At 39.2% G+C, this 15733-nt stretch overlaps 1 protein-coding gene across 3 annotated transcripts in view; it reads right to left on the bottom strand.

The window, feature by feature from the left end:
* The window catches only part of IMMT (inner membrane mitochondrial protein), a 47615-nt gene that overhangs the window by 8941 nt on the left and 22941 nt on the right, over positions 1–15733 (bottom strand). For 2 of the 3 annotated variants that reach the window (XM_036263104.1, XM_036263107.1), the window contains 6 exons: positions 14049–14186; positions 13622–13717; positions 10051–10187; positions 7616–7719; positions 6056–6191; positions 5389–5518 (listed from right to left, as the gene is read on the bottom strand). In XM_036263104.1, coding sequence (XP_036118997.1) covers positions 5389–5518; positions 6056–6191; positions 7616–7719; positions 10051–10187; positions 13622–13717; positions 14049–14186 — 741 coding nt within the window. The remainder of the gene's footprint in view (positions 1–5388; positions 5519–6055; positions 6192–7615; positions 7720–10050; positions 10188–13621; positions 13718–14048; positions 14187–15733) is intronic. The other variant, XM_036263106.1, reaches the window with a different exon arrangement.

Here is a 15733-nt window from a genome sequence, read left to right on the forward strand (position 1 = left end):
TCCTAACATTTCAAACAATTAAGAAATTCATCTTTCTTCTTCGGAAATGTAAAAACAGTGGACTCACATTAAGTTTGGGTTTAACCTGTACAAATCAAACTAGGAACCATGACTGCCCGAGTCAATGGCAAGGCAGAGAAAACAGCATTCCGACCCTCCCCTCTACGGCACAGGCACCACTGTATGAACACCTGGCAGCACAGGGGAACCACAGCCAGTATCCTGTCTCTAACTACGAGCTTCTTAAGATCCTGGAATCCAAAAAGTTCAAACACAGGTATTTTTCATCCAAAATGGCTCTTGATGTCAACCACTGAATCGTATTCAACCAGAAATTTCCAGTGTTGAAGGAAAAACTAACGAAGATGGCTGGACAAGGTGAGAAATGTCAATTTTAACATGACACATAAATGTGCCACATATACCAGTCTTTTTGCATTTGTCTTCAGATAGAGCAGGAGGGAGAGAGGAAGGAAGAGAGAAAGAGAAACATCAACGTGAGAGAGACACATCAAGTGGTTGCCACCCACACGACCCCAACCAGGGCGCGGACAAACTGAAGCCAACACCAAGGTACGTGCCCTTAGTGGAAACTGAACTTGGGGCTCTTTGGGCCGCAGACTGACACTCTAACCACTGAGCCAAACTGGCCTGGGTCATATACTAGTCTTTATGAAATATAACAAATGTCCCCCGGCACATCAAAAACAAGTGTTGGCGAGGGTGTGGAGAAAAGGGGACTCTAGTACACTGCTGGTGGGAATGCAGACTGGTGCAGCCACTATGGAAAACAATATGGTGTTACCTCAAAAAATTAAAAATTGAACTTCCATTTGACCTAGTGATCCCACTTCTAGGAATATACCCTAAGAAGCCTGAAACACCAATCAGAAAGAATATATGTACCCCCATGTTTGTAGCAGCACTATTTACAATAGCTAAGATCTGGAAACAGCCCGTGTCCATCAGATGAATGGATAAAAAAGCAGTGGTAAATATACACAATGGAGTACTATGCAGCTGTAAGAAAGAAAGATCTCGCCCTGGCCGGTTTGGTTCAGCGGTTAGAGTGTCGGCCTGCGGTCCTGAGAGACCCGGGTTTGGTTCCCGCTAAGGGCGTGTACCTCGGTTGCAGTTTGTCCCCGGCCCTGGTCGGTTGTGCGGGTGGCAGCCACTCGATGTGTCCCTTTCACATCGATGTTTCTCTCTCTCTCTCTCTCTCCCTCCCATTCTACCTGAACAAAAAATGGAAAAATGTCCTCGGGTGAGGATAAAAAAAAAAAAAGAAAGAAAGATCTCTTATCCTTTGAGATGACATGGAGGGACCTGGAAAGTATCATCCTAAGTGAAACAAGCCAAACAGAGAAAGACAAATATCACATGATCTCACTGATTTGTGGAATATAATGAACATAACAGTCTGAGGAATAGGGTAGTCCCAGAAACGTGAAAGTGGGGTACAGACTGACAATCGCAGAAGAGGGTGTGGTGGGGGAGAGATAAACCACAGAACTTATATGCATGTATGCATGAAAAGTGGACATGGACAACAAACTGGGGAAAGGGCGGGGAGGGAGGGGAAGAGGGGATTCAGTGGGGGAAAAAGGAGAAACATCTGTAACAAAAATTAATTAATAAAAAATAATAAATTAAAAAAAACAAAAAACAAATGTCCCCCGGCAATACTCACAATTTACAATTGCACCCTATTCTCCTATCCTGGCAACAGCAGGCTTCCTAATGGCTCTTCCTCTCTTCCCCAACAGTGTATCGTTCATTTTGTTATATTTTACATATATACGCATCCTTTAACAATATATGGTTTTGTTTTGCATGTTCTTAAGCTTCACATAAGTGATATTCTACTCTATGTATTCTTCTGCAACTTTGTTTTTCTTAACATCCACATTTGAAAGATAGATCCACATTTGAAACATCCACATTGGTTCATTCATTCAGCTGTACTGCCAAATGTGAGGCACATGGAGCTCTAATTTCTTTGCTCTTTGAAACAGTGCTGCTATGAATATTTTCACAGCTCCCTTTGGTACCCATGTGAGTCTTCTAGACTATGTATTTAAGAGTTGAACTGCTGGATCAGGCAGTATTTACGTTGTCAACTTCACTAGATACTATAGCTTAAGATTCAACAAATCAATTGCTAAATGACTGCGATGTCTATTCATTCCTATTCTTCATTGTCAGTGCCCCTGCCCCTGGCACACACTAGGCGGCCCATATCACTCACGCTCAGATTACTCCAGTAGCTTTTAACTAGCTTCCTTGTCCGTAGGCATGGCTCCCTATACCCTCAATCTCATTAAAATGAATGTTCCTCCTCATTACAATCACATCACTCCTCAAAAACCCGAAAGAGGGTCCAAGGGGGTCCTATGCTGCCAGTACAAATCAATCAGCAGAGAACAGTGAAGCTGGTGGGTAAGAACGAACTCCTGGCTCTATCCCCAACCTTAGGCAAATTACTTAACCTCACTGTGTCTCAATTTTCTCATCTATAAAATGGGCATAACAAGTGAAGCAATTAGAACTCAGCACTAGACATAAAATAATGCTCAATGATGTTAGGTATTATTTTATGTTTTTGGTTTTTTTTTCTTGCCTGGCCAGTATGGCTCACTGGTCGAGCATCGACCCATGCACCAAGAGGTTGCCGGTTCGATTCCTGGTCAGGGCACATGCCCAGGTTGTGGGCCTGATCCCCAGTGGGATCAGGGCTCTCTTTCCCTGATTTTTTATATTTTTTCTTTATTGATTTTAGATAGAGAAGAAGGGAGAGAGAGAATAGAAACATCGATGAGAGAAAACATCAACTGGCTACCTCCTGCATGTCCCCCACTGGGGAGAGGCTCACAATCTGGGCATGTGCCCTGACTGGGAATCGAACTGGCAACCTCTTGGTGCATGGTTCGATGCTTAACCAGTGAGCCATACTGGCCGGGCTATTACTTTATGTTTAACACCATGCTTGCTATGGCGATCACAGAAAAGGTATTAAACATGAATATTACCAGGACATTTATAATTTAAGGAAATAAGACTAATAAGAGCAAAATAACTGATGACACAAACCAGTACTAACAAGTTTGGTATAGGTCTTAAATGAGCTCAGATTTCAGAGGCTAGGATATCTATAAAGGGCTGGGATATCAGGGAGTACTTCACTATCTCCAGAGTTACACAAGAAATCAGTAACGGGGAGAAAACTGTGTGGCTGTGGGCACGAAAAGGGAAGCGTCACCAGATGCCATTTGTCCCTTTTAGAATATATATTCACAGAATACAAAATTTATTTTTAAAAATTATTAAAACATTAAATGGATTTGGCGCAAAAAAAAATAATAATAATAATTCAGAGATGGCATTGCAGGGGACCTTCCCTTTGTACACAACACATGTTTTTGATGCTGGTTTTTCCAACCTTGCTACTTACTGACATTCTGGCCAGCTAAATCTTTGTTCTGTGTACTACAGGATGTTTAGCAGCATTTCTGGCCTCTACCCACTAGATGCCAGAACCACCCCCGATGTGGCAAATAAAAATGTCTTCAGATATTGCCAATGTCCTTAGGCGGGGGTGGGGGACTGGTGCAAAAATGCCTGGGTTGGGAACAACTGCTTTAATGTTTTACAATGGGCATTTTCTTTCTTTCTCTTTTTTAAAAATATTTTTTCTTTATTGATTTTTAGAGAGAAAGGAAGGGAGAGGGGGAGAGAGAAAAACATCGATGACAGAGAACATCGACTGGCTGTCCTGCATACCCCTCACTGGGATTGGGTCCACAACCTGGGCATGTGCCCTGACCAGGAATTGAACCAGTGATCTCTTGGTGCATGGGTCGACACTCAACCAGTGAGCCACACCAGCCAGGCGCAATGGGCATTTTCAAAATCAGCAACATAATTTTTAAAAAGTTAAGAGCTTCTGAGGCTGGCATGCAAAAATTATACGATTTAGCCTAGTAAGAAGACCAAAGACAGTATTTTATATAAGAGAATGAAAATTCTTAAGGATAGCATTCATAACCAACTCTCCACAAGGCCTGTCCTTATCCTCCCTTTCAATCTCTTGCATTTATTTCAGCCAATCTAGACTCCATACTATCTCCCAATGTCACATTTATGCTAAGGAGCTTACACCTAATGGAGAGCGATATACAACAAACACAAAACCAGTAAATAAGAATTTCAGAAGAATAAGATAAGGTCATGTGGGAGAGTGACTTGTGGAGTAAGATGACCAGGGAAGGTCAGGGGGTGGGGAGGTTAATAAGTTTCAGCTGCTACCTCAATGAAGCAGTCCTTGAGAAATTCTGATGAGGGAAATGGTGCAGATGTGGCTTAACTAAACCTGCTCTGGGCAGTCTGTCCACACTGCCCTCCTTACCAGCTTCCAGTAAGTTTAAACAACAATGTTCAAACAACAGCCACAGTTCGCAGACTGACCTTTGTGGGTCTCTCACTTTAATCTCCTATAAATCCTGCTTTTTATTTTTTCTTTGACATGAGTCTGCTATCTCCCTCAAGTCAATCAACTTAATTCAAAAAACTAAACGTCTGAGCTAGTTTTTTGACAGCCTTGATTCCATTTCTTGCCTTTAAACCTCCCTGGCTGGCCAAGATGCAGATAAAATTCCTGCACTGGTCTCTATCCTTAGCTCCTTAGACTAGCCATGATTCTGTAATGCAGCCTTGGCACCGTCGGACCAGAAAGACTTCCTTAAAACCAGTTCTTCAGATCCTACCTGATGTTCAGTTTCTAACAGACACTGCGTTTAAATAGTATTTTGATTTCTTTTGAGACTGGTAGGCTCTAATTCCCATTACCGGCACAGCACTTCAGGAAGACAAGACATTCCCTGAAGGTACACAATGTGCTGCTCAACCACCAGAGTTCCCTGCAGTGTCCCTGGGTGAGTCCTCTGTCACAGAGCAGTAAGGGGAGCCTTAAGTAATTCACTATGAAGATTTTTAAAGTATCAAAGGTTTTTAGTAATTTTACATATATATAATATTCTAATAGAATCAAGGTTATAATGAATGCCACTCTCAATCATTTGGATAGCAATAGAAAACAAAAACATTTTTTCTTTTGAGTAGCAGTGACCAGAATGGAATCATGATTACAGAATAACACTGGCTGGAACTTGTGTTCACTGTGGCTCAAGCCATGAGAGTACTGTCACAGGTGTGTTAGCTGTCATGGCTGTGACTGAAATAAAATGTTGAAAATACTGTACTGTACGTCAAATAAGACATGCATGCCAGAGGGGTTTGGACTAGGGGAACGGAGTTGAAGCCAGTTTAGATTAGCTGATCAGTTGTTAAAAAACGAAAAAAGAAAAGTACCAACACTTCAATTGTACTTACTCATCCCTTTCCACCCTGGCAAGACTCCTGGAGTAATACTGTCCAATTCTCGCTTAAAGTCATCCCGGGCTTGGACCACAAGCTCATGATACTGAGACACAACCTTAGCCTCAGACTGAGCTGCTTCAACCTGAACAAATACAAGGGGGTATATTGTTAAAATGAACAAAAAGTACCATCCACATTCTATAAAAAAAATTATCTTCATTTATTTATTTGCGTTTGGTTGGGAATATATAAACAACATATAGAGAGAAATCTAAAGCTCAGAAAAAGGAACATAAGCCTTATCTTTGTTTCCTTCTAATTCTATTCAAATACACAGGCCAGCCCTCTCCCAGCTTACTGTGCCTGTGTCCCTCTTTTTCTGGGTCACAGGAAACTACTCACACAGATCACAAGTGGAGACAGAAGGTCTGCTACAATGGAAATTTTCGTAAGTGGTAATAACCAGGACTAAAAATGTGACGTATATCAACAATACTGAACAATTCACTTTGTGTCCAACTCAAGTTTTTAAAAATGTGTAACAAGTAAGAGTCTTTGCAGGGGAAAAGGGAGAGAGATGGTAGGAATTTATCATTTTCCTGAATTCTTAAAATCCTTTGGCCAAGGGATTATATTTTAAAGTAAAAAATACTTGTAAAGGACCGAAAAAAAAACCCACCTTTTGGACCACATTATCCAGATCAACTATCATGCTGTGAAGTTTTCCCTCTGCAGCAGTTATATGAGGTTTGGCCCCAGCAACCTCTTTTTTCTTTGCATTTTCAATTACACTTTTCATCTTCTCTAACTCTTCTCTGAAAAACCAATAAAACAAAACAAAGATTAGTATTATTATTTGTCAACTTTATCAAAGAGTTTAAAGTTAACACAACCTACAACCGTTTATAGAGTTTATGAAAAAAATTACTCAATGCCTTTTCAGACAGTAGGCAGAGAAGCTGTCTTTGCCAACAATGAAAACACCTTGGTCAGAAGCCAGATTTCAAGTGAGCCAGAGAAGTGGCATGGTGTGCGGGAAAACACACAAGCTTCACAACCAGGTAGACCTGGATTCTGCTCCCAGATCACCTCTCCTTTGCTGCATATACTTGTATTAATAGGGATTAAAGGCAATTTATAAGTACTGGCACAGTGCCTGCCACACAAATAGCAGCTTTTGCAAGGATTAGGCTGACTCTTCTGCCAATGAGAGTGTCAAGGCAAAAGCAAGGAAGGATGCCAAAAAGCTCACTGAGCAAGTAGTCAGATGTCAGGGACCCTCACTACTCAGAATGTTTCACAGGCCAGATGGACTGTGGTCTGCCCACCACAAAACAAAGACTCACAGCCCTGACTCATGTTCTAAAGCAGTGGTTCTCAACCTCCCTAATGCTGCAACCCTTTAATACAGTTCCTCATGTTGTGGTGACCCCCAACCATAAAATTATTTTTGTTGCTACTTCATAACTGTAATTTTGCTACTGTTATGTCTCAGGCGAACCCTATGAAACGGTCGTTTGACCCCCAAAGGTGTCGCAACCCATAGGTTGAGAACCGCTGATCTAAAGTAATATGAGCATAATGAATTAGATCTCCTAAAAGATATGCTGACATTATTAGAAGGCTTTCCTTTCTCTATCAATTATAAATATCTTAAGGAAGAGAGCAAAATTTTGAATGGTATGTAGCAATTCTATTACGTTAACCAGAACCTTTATTCAGATGTAGGTAGGTTTCCGTCATCAGAGTTGACCTTGTACTTGGTTTGCATGTTTGATCCTAGTTTTAGCCAACTTCCAGGCGTCAAGGACAAGGTTATATAAAACTAACCCGTCATATTATATATAACTACTTTGGTAGTTAAGGCAAAGAAATTATGAGACACTCTCTAAATTCTAATGAAACTGCTCAAACCATCCAAGAAAAATCTTGAAATTATGGCAGAAGCTCAGTAAATCTGTTGAGACACATCACCTAATCAATAATCCAAAGAAAAATTGCTTCTTACACAAGAGCTCTTATATAGGTTTCTGTCAAATTTATTTTGGCCTAATGATATTTCATTCCCTCTCTCCTTTCTAAACTTCAGTGTTCCTAACACCAATACAAATCAAGAACTGGAGGAGAGGGAGAAAAGGGTTTCTCGCTTCCTCTTTCTATACAGACAATACAAAGAAAACCCAGCCCAAAGAAAGCCACCAAGAGGCCCTAATTACTTGATAAGTCCATGAGTAATTACTTGGCTTTGAGAAGGGCATCGGCAGCCTCATCTACTGCCTTTCTGCGTTCCTTCAGTGCACCCTCCACTGTGCGCCACTGAGCCGACTTCTTCTCCCCTGCAACCTAAACAGAAAGTTGTAATTACTAGTTTTATTGGGGGGATCGTTTAGCAAAGGTATATAAATGTCTAATCAGTATGTTGCACATCTGAAACTAATATAATATTATATATCAAGTGTAACTAGAAAATCAATTAATTTTTTCAAAATAAAGGAGCCAAATCCCATCAGTGCCAAAAAAGTCTGAATTATGTAAACATGAATAACTGCTATTATTGTCATAGGATAGCCCTGGCCAGTTTGGCTCAGCGGTTAGAGCGTCAGCCTGCGGTCCGGAGAGACCAGGGTTCGGTTCCCGCTAAGGGCACGTACTTCGGTTGCAATTTGTCCCCAGCCCTGGTTGGTTGTGCGGGTGGCAGCCACTCGATGTGTCCCTTCACGTCGATGTTTCTCTCTCTCTCTCCCTTCCTCTCTCTCCCTCCCACTCTATCTGTACAAAAAATGAAAAAATATCCTCGGGGGAGGATATTGTCATAGGATAGGCCAACATGACCAAATGCTGAAATAAGTGACATTCAAGTCAAAGGTGAAAAGTTACATACAATAATTATCTGGAGTAGAAACTCTTAATCTAAGGTTCATGTGAGGCTCAAAGAAGCCCACGAACCATCTCCCATCAATCCACCCCCGACACACACACACAATTGTAAAAGAAGGCGGTAAAAGACAGCGTTTCTGTGCATATGTGCACTTTTATTATATTCTCTACAGGAGGTACGAGGCAGAAAAAGTTAATAAGAACAATAACTTCCATGAATTATGTTTGTTGATTAAATCATCCTTTAATGAAGCATTGTACTTAAATGTTTCTTAAATGGCATGTCTACCAAAATCATAGTTTAAGGATAAGTAGAAAGTTTACACATTTGTAGGATCCTTACTCCTCCAAAACATTATCCTAAAAAATGACCTTCTGTAATCTGTAAGGTTAAAATTAACTGTCAACCCTCCCATGCTGAATTTTATAGAATGCGAATTATATACATAGACAAATAAAAACTTATATATAAATAAAAGTTTCCCTTGAAAATTCCTTAGGCAGATCCAATATCATTTTGCTCCAACATTGGAACTAACTGCCATTTCTTCAACTGAGCACAGTGGGCTCAGGAAACGCATCGTACCAATCCCACCACCACCTGTAACACTATCATCACACTCAGCGCAGCAAGACGTTCACACCATGAGAGATGCAAGAACCAGATCACCGAAGGCACAGATAACTCCAGTTCCCATCCTCCCACATTCTGCATCACATACACAGTAAGTGAAATGTTATTTGGAACTGCCTAAACTATTTTAAATTATTAAAAAATTAACTATTAACTATTTTTAATGTTTTTTTCTCTTTCCTTTTGATAAGTACATATCGTTTAAACTGTATGTGTTTTGTGTAGATATGAAGCAAAACTACCTTGAAAGTGGCTTATCTTGAAAGTATACTGTGCTAGGACCAGAGATGAAGAGGAACAATCTAAATAATCAGAAAACAAAATACCCAGAAAAAAAAACTGAATTGGTTCACTAATTACATTTCAAATTGCCCAAAGACGGCCACTGCGGGGGCTGCTGTACACCCAGAACATGACTGTCATGTCAGTAAGTTGTCCTGGGCCATGGATGCCCAACTTGTACCTTCCCTTGAAAGAAATACAAGTAACTCTGCCTCTGTAGTCCAAGGCCTACTACTTTGGAAGGAGGGCTCAGCATAAGTAATGCCTCTAGTTTTGGTCATTCAAAACCAATTCTAACTATATTATGTACCCACTGACATCTAGCATGGTATCCATTTTAAAGGTACATCTATTGGCAATGAAAAGTTTAAAGAGCCAAGTCATTTAACCTTACCACTAGACTACTGTGGAGGTCTGAGATAGCCTCTCAGAATACCATTTTTAAATGCTTTAAACGAACTACAAGATTGCAAAGGAACCCAACTACATTAAAATATTGTCATAAAGCCTGGCCAGTGTGGCTCAGTGGACTGAGCGTCATCCCATGGACTGAGAGGTCCTGGTTCGATTCCTGGTCAGGGCACATGCCCGGGTTGTGGGCTCGATCTCCAGTAGGGGGCGTGCAGGAGGCAGTCAACCAATGATGTTTCTCTCACATTGATGTTTCTCCCCGCCCCCCAAAAAATCCATAAAATATATTTTTAAAAGTTTTTTAAAAATTTAGTAAAAAGAACATTTAAAGGCTTTTCGCGCGCGTGTGTGTGTGTGTGTGTGTTTAAAGACAATTACTTTAAATTATTTTCGCTGAGTGAGACAAAGCCCGTGCTAGGAGAAGAAATCAGTTTCCTAAATACCACAGGTCTAAGCCCTCTTTGGCTCACCTCAGAATTGTCCATAGCTGCTTTCAGTATGTTGGAGTGGGCATTGACGGCCTGGACCGCAGCATTCTGAGCTACAACGGCCTGCTGAGTGATGCGGGCAGTCTGGCTCAGAGCATCTTCTAAGCTCTTGGCTAGAGCTGAAGTAAAAAGAACAGTTTAAAAAAACAGAACTTCCCACAAATAACTTTGTTTTAAACTTTCACTCTTCTCCTGAGTGTTCCATTGCATTTTCCCCAAAATGTCAAAGCAACAAAAAACATACAGATTTAGAAAATCAAAGTTTCATTTACAAGTATGATAAAATATTAGTAATTATTGAATCTGGATGATAGATCTGTGGAGATTCATTATCCTATTTTTAATCATATGTACACCTAAATTATTTCAAAATAAAAAGTGTTTTGAGTTTTTTATTAAGGAAAAAAGTGCTTAAAGAAGGCGAGGATTTACTTTAAATGGGGGAAACAAAGTTTAAGATACTATAGTCCCTTTCATCTAATAGAGGCTATAAATTCAGCACAACCTCTAGGCATTTCTCATTTTAAATAACAATCATATAGAACCACAGGGAAAAAAGAGGTATCCATTTTCATCTCCTTAGAAGGAAGGGATACTCACAGTAAATTACCTCTATCACCAAGATATAAGAAGATAACAGACAGACAAGTAAGAAAACACAAACAAACAAACAACAAAGGCAGTTTGGGAATGAACAGTGTTTCCCACAAAGAACTCAAGAAACAGCAGATGACAGTATTCAAGATCACATTGCTATCACCTGCTTCAGGAATCAAAAAGAAACCTAATTTTTAAAAAAGAGTAAAGCAAGGAATGATTTTGAAGAAACAAGGCCAGTAAGAATACAAATTTATCACATATCAGATGACCAAAAAAAAAAAAAAAGAGAGAAAATATATTTAGCATGTAAGGCAAAAACAAAGGGTGATTTTGAGCAAAAGAAGCATAAGCTAGAGGACAAATGGAATCTGATGAACCACACAGACAGAAGGAGAAAGCTAAGACTAAGAAAATACCAAGACATAAATGTGAGACTGAAGTGCAACTGAAAACACAGTATATAAAGAAAGAGGCTACAAAGGAACGTGCATGAATTAATGGTGGGACATTATTTCAAGCACAAAAATAACAGCAAGCCACTTTACAGAGGCCCACAGACCCCAGGAGATCAGGCTGCCGGCTCAAAGCCCTCTTCAGAGTTCTATTCACTGTGCTTTAAAAAATATATATATTGAGTTGTTTGAATTCCATATATAGGTTGCCTTTCAATTTCATTAACTGTTTCTTTTGCTGTACAGAAGTTTTTTTAGTTTGATGTAGTCCAACTTGATTTTTTTGTGCTTTGATTCTTAATAAAATTTTTACACACACACATTGTTAAATTGAAGTTTGGAAGAAAACTAAGAGGTGACAGATAAAATCCTGACATTTTTCACTTTGCCCAAAATTAAAGATGAAAACAACAAGACAAAGGAAAAAGAAGCATAATGAAGCAGCAGACATTGGCATCTTAAATTTATGGCTTACTTCATGTTGCCCATATGATAAAAAGAGAAGAGTAAAAAAATTAAGAAAAAATATTAAAAAAAGCAAAAAGTGATTTTGATTTGTAGTAAAGAATTCAGGAAAAATTAGAAAGAAAAAAAAAAAGAAACAGAAAGCAAAAAAAAGATTTCCCTTATTTAGAGGTCAAAATATTCCTCAAATAATACAGCATTCTCAAAAAACAAATTAAAATTCCAAATCCACACCTATGCTCCTCTGTCCTTTCTACTCTTTATAAAATTCTAACAAACTTGCCTCCTCAGAGAGTAGTGCAGATCCAACACATCAACGCAGTAGGAGGAAAACAGGAACCACTCAAGGCAGAAGACAAACAGAAATAGAGGTAGGGAGAGACAAAACAAAACTCTAAAGAATTTAAAACAAACATCTCAGTCTAACAAAAAGCTACAACCCACTACATTCAGAAACATCAATATATTACAGCACAGTACAATAAATATGTTCCACGTGCCTTGTTTAAGACAGGAAAATACATTTTTACACTTCTAATATTTTTTTTAGACCACTGGAAAACTGAACATTGAAATGCAAAAAGAAGTATGCTTCAGTTAGCTGGAAACCAGAAATGTGTGGAATATCCATCCCCCACCAATGTCAGATAAGAGGGCTATTACAGTGAGAATCCAGAGGATGGATAAGAAACCAGACTGTGAACCACTCTGACCTGCACAAATAAATTTATGAGTTCAACAATTAAAAGACTCTTAGGCCATGCAACTTAACACCAAAAAAACAAACAAAAATACCAATCCAATTAAAAAATGGGCAAAGACTTGAATAGACATTTCTCCAAAGAGGACATACAGATGGTCAATAGACATGAAAGATGCTCAACATCACTAATCATTAGAGAAGTGCAATTAAAATCACAATGAGATACCACTTCATACCTGTCAGAACGACTATCATCAATAAATCAACAAACAAGTGTTGGTTAGGATATGGAGAAAAGGGAACCCTCACGTACTATTAGTGACTGCAAAATGGTGCAGTCACTACGGAAAACAGTATGGAGGTTCCTCAAAAAATTAAAAGTAGAACTCATTATGACTCAGGAATTCCACTTCTGGGGATTACTCAAAGAAATCCAAAACACTAACTGGAAAAGACATATGCATCCCTATGTTCACTGCAGCATTATTCACAATAGCCAAGATATGAAAGTAACCTAAGTGTCCATCAAAACATAACTGGCTAAAGAAGATGTGGTAAACATATACAATGGAATATTACTTGGCCATAAAACAATGAAATCTTACCATCTGTGACAGCATGGATGGACCTAGAGGGTGCTATGCTAAGTGAAATAGGTCAGACAGATAAAGACAAATATGATATGATTTCACTTATATGTAGAATCTAAAAAAATAAATAAACAGAAACAGACTCATAGATATAGACAAAAAACTGATAGCTCCCAGAAGGGAGGAGGCTTAGGGGGCTGAGTGAAAAAGATAAACGGATTAGGAAATGCAAATCAGTGGTTACAGAATAGGCTTGGGGATGTTAATACAGCATGGGGAACATAGTCAACAACATTGTGATAAGTAAGTATGGTGCTACATAGGTACTAGATTTATTGGGGGAATCACAGTAAATTATAAAAATGTCTAATCACCTGAAACTAATACAATATTAAGTGTGAACTGTAATTGAAAAAAGAAGACTCAAGCAAACTGCAAACAAACAATTTCTGTTCACCAGAATATAAAGAACCTTTAGCAATAACCATAATAAAACAAATGGAGAAAGTACAGGTATTATTTGGAGTTTTCACCAACTGTACACTAAGAATAGCCCTTGTCACCTGGGTAAAAGAAGTTTAGATGGAAAGAACACAAATGACAAAATAAAGATGGTAAATACAGCAATGCCACTAAAGAAACAAAAGGAACCAGCTGATAGATGAGGAACTTATGCCGATGGCTGAAGAGAGCAACTAACAGGGATGACTCGAAGTAATTCAGAAGTTGTCTGGTTTACATACACTCAAGCTTAACTTGTTCTTGCTTTTCTTGTTGAGCAAGGCGAGCTGCAACTTCTTCAGGTGGTCGCTCCCTTACAGAAGTTGAGGATGCTTCCTCTTGAAGCAAAAGTAAAGAGGAAATCAAATTTCAGCACAGAATTTCAACAGCTCACAGGGATATAAAAATACCAGTTTTTACTTGCCAGCTGTATCTACTGAGAGCATCACTCAATGATTCCAACATGAAGACATGAGATCAATTTTTGGACCCCTTGCTTTCAAAGCTTTATTCAGACTTTGAAACTGTCAAAATCACCTAAGCAAGTCTGCAGACTTAAAATCAATATAAATGTGTACTTACATAGTGTCTAGTGGTTGTCTAGGCATTAATTAAATCGTTCTGATGAGCACATCATATATAAACCCACAAATACAAATAATTAACTACCTGAAGTTGCAGGCTTGTGTTTTCCTTCACCAATTTGAGGGTGATCAGTTTTTATAGATTCCGCATGCTGAACCGCAGGGGCTGGGACCGACAGTGTATCACCTGCTGCAGAGATAATTTGAGCTGCCTCTGTAGATGCTATAAATGTGTTACTCATGATATTTCCCAGGTTAATGGAGAAACACACAGGAACCTACTACTACTACCACCACTTCAAGTTTGACTCTGTAAAGACACAAATGCATGTGCTGCCACTATTCAAACACATAAACAGACAGGGCACTGTCCACCACACACACCAACCCACACAGGTGGACAACAGCTGGGAAACACTAGAGAGAAGAGTCTTGTCAGCATCCACTGGCATTTTAGCCATCATCATTCTCAGGCAAGGCTTCCAGTAACAGTACTAAATGGTACTAAATCTTAACATATGAGAAGTAGACATAAGATTTACATAACATGGAAAAATAATAACAAAGAAAAAAAGAGCCTGTAATAAAGAAGGCAGACAAAAGAAAGTAATTAACCAAAAAATCTTTTGTAACTGAAGAATGGTAGAGATGAAACAAGAGGTGTGAGCAAGAACAAGATGATAATTTTAAACACAAAAAGTTCAAAGTGAAGATAGTGAGTTAGTGAAGAACAGAACTCAGTTAAAATTATTTCAGACATATTTTTAAAGAAAGGAAGGTTGAAAAAACACGAAAGAACTCATAAATTATAAATAGAAGTGTTGAAGAGAAAATAAGTAATTCTAGAGGTAGAATAAAAGGGAAAAGAGCAATAAAATGGAGAAAATTGTTTTAAAATAAGCTGAAAGTTCCATTTAAGAGATAAAGCTGGATTATCACAAAACCCATTAACTTATCTCCCTGCTCTGCCGTTGGTCCCTTATTCTCCACAATAGTGATCTTATTAAAATAAAAGTCAGCCTGGCCGGTGTGGCTCAGTGGTTGAGCATCCACCCATGTACCAAGTCGCCGGTTCGATTCCTGGTCAGGGCACATGCTCAAGTTGTGGGCCAAGTCCCCAGTGGGGAGCATGTAGGAGGTGGCCAGTCGATGTTCTCTCTCATCGATATCTCTCTCTCTCTCTCTCTCTCCTTTCCTCTCTCTAAAATCAATAAAGAAAAAAAAATTTTTTTTAAATAAAAGTCAGATAGCTCCCCTGACTCAGAACCCTTTCAGACTTACCATTCCACTCAGAATACAAAGCAAAAAAATATTTTTTTTATCTATATTGTTGAAAGTATTACAGATGTTCCTCCTTTTCTCCCCCATTGACTTCCCCCCCTTTTTTTGAAAGCAAAATTCTTATGGCCTCCAGGACTGCCACAACAGGCTTTCTGCTCCCTCTTTGATGGCGTTTGCTAGTGTTCTTCTCTTACTCCACTCCAGCTTCATCTGCTCCTTGCTAGAAAATGCAAGCCTTTGCACTAGCTAATCCACCTGCCTGGGATGCCTTTCCCCACCAGCCTTTTATGACTCACTCCCTCATCTCTGCAGCCTTAGCTCAAATGAAGCCTTTCAGGTGAGCCTTTCCTTACTCCATTAGAACTGCCAATATTCCTTCCTACTCTTATCACTGACTAACATCCTATACATTTTACCTATATTTAACATATGATCTCCCTCCCCTCATCCCACTGAGGAATATCCCCAGGGTTTGTGTTTATCAGTTTT

Source organism: Molossus molossus, unplaced genomic scaffold, assembly GCF_014108415.1.
Source record: "Molossus molossus isolate mMolMol1 unplaced genomic scaffold, mMolMol1.p scaffold_m16_p_15, whole genome shotgun sequence".
NCBI lineage: Eukaryota > Metazoa > Chordata > Mammalia > Chiroptera > Molossidae > Molossus > Molossus molossus.